The sequence below is a fragment of the Nanorana parkeri genome, unplaced genomic scaffold (genome assembly GCF_000935625.1).
Source record: "Nanorana parkeri isolate BGI_ZX_2015 unplaced genomic scaffold, ASM93562v1 scaffold2681, whole genome shotgun sequence".
NCBI lineage: Eukaryota > Metazoa > Chordata > Amphibia > Anura > Dicroglossidae > Nanorana > Nanorana parkeri.
Window position 1 is genome coordinate 97419 of NW_017308949.1, and position 7520 is coordinate 104938.

Below are 7520 nucleotides of genomic sequence, written 5' to 3' on the forward strand. Positions count from 1 at the left end.
GGTTAGTGGCGGACGTCCCCTGGCGCCTGTCGCTCCGTCCGGATCTCCTGTCTCAGGGTCCGGTTTTCCATCCGTCTTTACCGTCACTGGCTTTGATGGCGTGGCTGTTGAGAGCCAGGTGTTGAGAGATCGTGGTCTCTCGGATGCGGTCATCTCTACGATGTTGCGGGCTCGCAAGCCTGTGTCGCGTAGGATTTACCACCGCACATGGAAGGCTTATTTCGCCTGGTGTGAGGCGGTGGGGTTTCCGCCTCGTTTGTTTTCCGTTGCCAGAATCCTTGCCTTTCTACAGCGTGGTGTGGATCAAGGATTGGCCTTGAGTACGATCAAGGGCCAGATTTCGGCCTTGGCTGTCCTCTTTCTATGACCGATAGCCTCCAACGCCTTCGTTCGCACTTTCGTGCGGGGGGGTACGCGTATCGTTCCTCCTGTTCGCTCCCCGTTGCCGCCGTGGGATTTGAATCTGGTGCTCTCGGTGTTGCAGGATTCTCCCTTTGAGCCTCTGCGTGAAATTCCGATTCTGACTCTGTCTCAAAAAGTGGCCTTTTTGGTGGCGGTCACCTCGGTCCGCAGGGTTTCGGAATTGGTGGCCCTCTCTTGCTCATCCCCGTTGCTGGTCCTGCACCAGGACAAGGTGGTTCTGTGGCCCCCGGCCGTCCTTTTTGCCGAAGTTGGTTTCGGTTTTCCATCTCAATGAGGACATTGTCTTGCCTTCCTTGTGTCCGAAACCCGTCCATGAGTACCAAAATCCTATTTTTTATCATTTATTCATGACCTTTTTTTCATATGCACACAGTTCTTTGAGAACAATTTTAGCACTTAGATTAAGGATTATTTTGTTATAGTCATTGCAGTTTTTATCACACGAAGGTTTAACACTTATTAATTACTTTACACATTAATTTTCCTACATAGCGCTGTGTTTTTTTCCTATTATTAGACTCTGTTGGGTTAACCCCTTTTTTTCCAAGCAACTTTGTAGGGACTCAATTTGTAGCCTTTCCTGAGCGCGGAATTTGTTAATTTTATATTTTACTTTGTATTGCCTGCTTCAGGTCCTATTTCTTCTAAATTCTATTTTTGTTGCCAGATTCATACTACTCACTCTTTTCTGCTTGAACTTGCCTCACTAGTTGTTGGGGAGCAGAGGGATTTCCACCTATAGTTTCATACTGTCTCATCCGTCAGTGTTTTTCTTAATGCTGCACCATGATAACAATTGGTGGCTTGGAGGTCCATGCAAATTGTAGAAAATGATGGCCTGCATCAGAGGGAACCCTTTTTATAACTGAATCAAAACACACTTAAAGTGGAAACCTCTTACAAGTCTGCATTATGAAGCCACGCGTGACCTTAGAGTATTATTGTATTGCCATGTGATACCTGAGGAAGTCCTCTTTTGCATGCTTCTACACATCTATCCAAACACATGTGACATCTGTTATACTTTGGTCTCTTCTCTTTACTTCAGTGGCATCATCCACTTCTTTTCTTCTAAGTCTTTTAGGCTTTGTTTCCAGTTATCATGCAAGTACCATGTTGATTCAAGTATTGTGTTTTATTATGACATGTTAGTTTCCCATAGGCAATTGATGATAATTGTGTTGCTCGTGCTGTTTGGATGCCTTGTTAAATGCCGGGACAGTGGCAGAGGCCTACTAAACAGAAAAAAAGATTTGAGACCCTCCCAAGCACCCATTCCTGTTGTCCCTTGCGTTAGAATGATTTATTGCATGATGCAATCCATTGTCAATATTATCCCCCCTCTTCTTGCTGCAGACCTACAGGGAATCCATAAGTTGTAGTCTTCGATGCTGCTGCCTACCTTGTTCCAAGTCCATGAACTGTATTGCCAGTTGGTGGTATTATTTATTATTGTTATTATTGGATTGGTTTTAATTACAATTAAAGAACCCAAGGCAGCAGCACTTATAATGTACAGCCAATATATCTGCCACTGTCTTAGGAGTCGGGTAGCCAATATGCCAACTGCTACAACATATGCTGATTTCTGTTATTGCCAATTTGTCTATGGGTATCTTTAGAAGTTTTGTTCATATAGAAAAACAGACCCTCAAAACATTTTGTCCTAAGTGGCTGCTGACAGGCCTTCTTTTATAAGTCTTAAATGAAAACCCTATTATGCTAAAAAAAAATGTGATATAACCTATTGCTAACACAATCCATTTTGTAATGTAATTGCTATTAAAACGTACGTTTCAATCTGCAGCCTACTTTTTCTAACTGCCAAATTTCTTCTTACAATATTGCAGAGTGAATGAGTTCTGTACATAGTATGTACACTGTCAAATGACAGGCATTCCCTGGCTTTTTTTCAGCTGGGATATTTTCTAAAACTTTTTTTTTTTTTTCTTGGCTAAAGGCCTGCAGACGTTTTTCATCACACGGTGATTGCTTATATGCACACTACTAATGAAGGCAGACCCTCCTCATTAGCAGTTAGTTAGTGTAAGGACATTGCAAGGTGATCATAGATTTCTTCAGAAGGTACAGTCCTTGCAGTGTATTTGTCAGTTGAAGTTGATTGCTTATCTTACTCTTTTTTTAATGTGTATTCAATAGAAATTATGACCTGTATAAAAGCAAGGAACACTTTTATTTTTTTTTATAAAGAGAACAGCCATACTTACCATAACATAGGCAATGCTTAATAAAATAATTCCTACAATTAAAAAAACAGGAAGACTTGCTTATGATCTAACATTAAACTCTGTAGAACACTTAGCCCTCGTTCACACCTGAACGTTTTGTAGCGCGTTCTACGCTCGATGAACGCTCTACAAAACGCTAAAAAATATAAATCCCATTGTATTCAATGGTCTCGTTCCCACCTTGGCGTATTTCCGCCCGTCCCTAACGCGCTACAAAACGGCCCACACCTGAAAAGGTACTACTTTGGGCCGTTTTGTTGCGCGTTTCCATTGGGATACAGACAAGTAGCCTTCGGAAACGCTTGACGGTTATTACCGCGAATCGCGGTAAAAAAACGTGCAACAGACGCGCATATGCAATACGCCTAGGTGTGAACGAGACCATAGGCCTATGTCACAGTAGTAATCCTATCACTGGTGGCAGCTTGCCAAGGACTTGATCGATAGAAGGCAAGGGAACCACACATCTGTTTCTGTGGTGTTTCTTCCTCTCTGGCTGGACCAACATCCCCCTCACCCCCTCTATGATGGCTCAGGGGGATTGTGTGGAATTTTGGGCAATGAGGAATGGACATTGTGGAAACAGGCGAGTAGTTCCTTTGCCCTCTCTAGCAATCCAGTCACTGCTATTGCGACATTGACCTTTAGTGAAGAATAACTTGTGTACTAATGAAGATTTCTACTTCTTCCTCACAAACCCTTACCTATTGCCATCTTTGCAGATTAAACCAGACACGATAGTGGAAGTGTGGAAGGGGGAAAACTATAACGAAGAATTGTACAAAGTGACGGCTGCAGGGTTTTCTGCCATCCTCTCAGCTCCCTGGTACCTAGATTACATTAGTTATGGCCAGGACTGGCAGAGATACTACCGAATTGAGCCGCTAAATTTCAATGGTTGGTTGTTTTTTAATATTCTTATGTGAGCTGTGTGCCAGCTTTACTAATTTCTTGTGTTACTTTAGAGCCCAATTGCATCTGTTTAAATCTGCAAAGTATATTCTAGGTACATTAAAAAAAAAAGTGTTAATTTTCTTTCTGAAGCGGTCACGTCCAAAGCAGAAAAGTCTGTCTCCTGCCAGCATGCATCAGAGTGGGACCCTTGCTCCCTGTGGGGCAGCAGTGGTCTCTCTGCAGAGGTCTAACACGCCCACTGCTGCTCAGACCTATAGCTTTGCAGTTAGCAAAGCTCATGTTGCATGCTGATTGGAGAGCTCTGACTTAGCTCAGAGTAGGGCACTGCTGCCCTACTCTGAAGCATACTGGCAGGAGACAGGCTTTTCTGTTCAGGATGCGACAGCTATAAAAAGGAAACAAACTGTGGCTGATTTCTTACTAAAGGAAACTGCATGTACACTTTTTTTTCTTTTGAAAGTCTAGTTGGGCTTTAAATTCAACTCCTTTAAAAAAAATGATATTTCAGTGTTTTGTGTGGTTGCTGACAAGCTGAGTCATAGGCTGTGCTCAGAGACTGCAGTGGAGAGAGATCCTCACCAGAACTCCCAGTTCAACCCAGTTGCTCATCTATTGGGATGCAGGCTGATTGTACCGCTCTCCCCCAGTGGATTGCCAGATTTTAGATTAAAAACCAGTGTTGAGCGATCGCCTGTGAGGGAATGCTACAGTTTTATGTTCTTATTGAATGGGAGGACAGAGGCAAATACTACTGCCAGGTGATCTCACCACTGGACTCTCGGTAACAGAAAAAGCTGGCAAGTGATTCAGTTTGTTGATTGTTGTGAAGTCAGTTTTTGGTGCTTCTTGCTAAATTCATTTTAATCGAGATCTATGAATAATTACAAATATTGAGCTATGAAACTCCAAGATTACCAAATTAGCACCTGATGTAAATTAAACATTGACTTTGACATTGACTTTCATTCAACACGGTTAATAAAGAATAGGATTTTAAAGATACAGCTGACAACCCTATTTAACCGGTTGTGTGTCATATACGCTGTGACGGACCCCCGTACTCAGGATGAGTATGTCCGCCGCTGTCTTCTTCCTTGCTGAGGAGATCTTGCAACCTGAAGATCTTTAGCTCCCAGTTTCCCCAGTCACTGGTCGGGACTCAGTGTAGGGTAAACAAACTCTGGTTTATTGAACAACTGCACAAACTTTTATACAGAAAGTGATCAGATCAGAATATAATCCCATCACATCCCCCGTCCCCTCCTAGGACATTCTGTCTTCATAACACCACAGGGGTCCACCTGCTAACGAGCTCCAGACAGCCATAGCAGTAGCCTGGCCAGAATGTCATTGTTCTGAGCTCCCTCAGAGTACAATGGGAGATAACGAGGGGGGGGAGGGGTGCTGATAGTCTTTCCCTAACCAGGTCACACAGCATAACGCACTCAAACATAACTCAACACCAATACACATTTAACTGATAAACTCATCACCATGTCGTCACATACGCCTTAAGACTTCAGCAGTGTACACGAGATGTATGCCTCTTCCCCCTACTGCCCCACCACTCATGCCAACAAATCTTACCTGTCAACGGTTTTTATTGCAGCCACTACTGTGTAAAACTGAGATTTCCAAGTGTTCAGAAGACGGTTTAGAAGCTTGTTCTAAATCTAACGGCATTGTTTTTATTCAACTACAGATCAAAGGTTTGATCTTTTGATCTGCATATGAGGTCAATGAAAGTAGCCCTACCAGTAAAAAAAAAACGGGCAAAATTTAATGCTATGTAAGGTTAGGGTAGGCCCTAAGAAATGAGAGTATGTAGTGTCTCCAGGGTTCTGGTCAAAGGAACAGAGTTAAAGGGCATGATTGAGTGATGGGAACTGTACTGGAAGTGATCATATGAACTACTGTGTATAGTAAGTCAGTAGTTCTCTTATAGAGAAATACTTCTGTGCTATAAAGAAGAGACTGTACACCATAAACCTTACAACAGGTCATTCAACTTTTTTAAAACACATTAAAAATGTACAAACATGTATTTCAATAAAGATGTATTAGCTGTTTGTAAGGTTTATGGTGCAGTCTCTTCTTTCTAGCACAGAGTATTTCTTTATATGAGAACCGCTGACTTGCTATATAGTTTTGCTCATATGCCCAGGGCTATGGATAAGAAGTGTTTTTTGTTTTTCTGGGTTTTTTTTTTTTGGGGGGGGGTTTATCTTCCCTCTTTTTGGGTTATGTTTGTTTGGTTGTAAATGGTTTTGGCCAGCCCACCCTCCATAGGGTCTTGATTTATAAGTCATCATATGAACTGTCTGCTCCACTGTGGTAATATTCCATCTGCATGCCTTCGTAACGTTTTCAGCTCATCAAGGAATGTACCCCAGCTTATTAAATATTGTCCTCTTGCTCATCAAATGTGCTTTCTGCTTGTGAACAAATAAGCCCTTAAAACTAAAATGACCACCTTCCTTACATACTGAGCATCTCAGAACTGGCTTCCTGTTCTTTCCTGAGTTCTATCATACATTCTGGTCCTCAGCAGCCACAAATGGGACAAAAACTAGATTCTGGTGATCAGCTTTATTGAGGACCACTAGAGGATGTCAGTGCCCTCTATGTGAAACTTGTTTTTGTTTTTGCAAGTAATTATAATGTGACATGGCATGCTTGTTTTTAACAGTCTATTTAAATTTCTCAGTTGAAGCCAGATACAGTTGTTGAAGTCTGGAAGGAAAAGAATTACCAAGCGGAGATGGCAGCAGTTACAGCTGCTGGCTTTCAGGCACTTCTTTCTGCTCCCTGGTACTTAAACCGCATTTCCATTGGCCAGGACTGGATCCAATTCTACCACGTCGAGCCGACAAATTTCACCGGTGTGTTCTGGTGCCTGAGCCCCACCGCACGGCTGCCTCATGTCAGCTGATCTGCATGTGGCTTTCCATTAGTAACCATTGCAGCACATTCAGTTTAAACTCTGTTGGGGTAAAAGAAAATCCTGAAGGAGGGTGTCCTGCAATACCAGAGCTATTATACACTCATCTCAGATAGCCCATGTCTTCGATATTCCCTCTGTTCCAATGCTCCAACCTCTTCAGTATTCAACTCTTTTGGGAGTGTACAATGCCCATGTCCCACTCCGCACACTTGGGTTCCATCCTCCTAACCCAGATACCACTAAGTCCCCCTAGTGATATAGGGGACGGAGGATAGAACCACATTGTGCAGAGGGGGACTCGGGCATCCTACACTTACCTACATGTTGATAGATAATGAAATTGACAGAGGGTACACTTCTTCTGGAATGGAGGAAAGGTAGTATAGGAGCTATTCTATTGCAGGGCACCTTCCTTTAGGACTTTTTCTATTACTCTGAATGGATCTCTTAATTATAGGCATTGCCAGCAGCACAGGATCTGTTTCTGCCAGAATACTTGATATTTCAGTCCTAAAATGAATCCTATTTGATGCCTGAAAATGTTGATAAGCTAAATGTTTCCTGCCTAACATTCTTTCGTTCAGTGTTGGCATAGGCTAACGTCACAATTAGAGCTTCACTCTGCTGCTTGTAGGGGTGGTTGTTGCGCAACAGATATACTGCATCTTGCTCGGCATGTGGAGTTTGCAGTTTAGCTGCAAATCTAGTATTGGCTTACTACTCCTGGCTTATGCTGGGTGATTTTGAAATGATTGCATTTCAATGCTCATACTTTAGTTGGTAGTAGGGACTGTGGAAGTGGGTTACTCTTTCAGCCATATTGGTTATAATAATAACCTGGTCATTATGCAAGAAGAATAGGGGAACATACTCAGTACCTGGTTTGTGTTATGTTTAACACTTTAGATTAATTTGAAGTCAGTTTTTTTTTTAAACTCCTCCAAAAAAGGTTAATATTTGTAAGCTTCCCAATCCTTAGATGTGCTGCT

At 42.4% G+C, this 7520-nt stretch overlaps 1 protein-coding gene across 1 annotated transcript in view; it reads left to right on the top strand.

Annotated features, from left to right (window-relative positions):
* HEXB (hexosaminidase subunit beta) overlaps positions 1-7520 on the top strand; it is a gene marked incomplete at its 3' end in the record, with an annotated part of 29224 nt that overhangs the window by 19854 nt on the left and 1850 nt on the right. The window contains exon 11 of the mRNA XM_018574024.1: positions 3395-3569. Within this exon, the coding sequence (XP_018429526.1) occupies positions 3395-3569 (175 nt within the window). The remainder of the gene's footprint in view (positions 1-3394; positions 3570-7520) is intronic.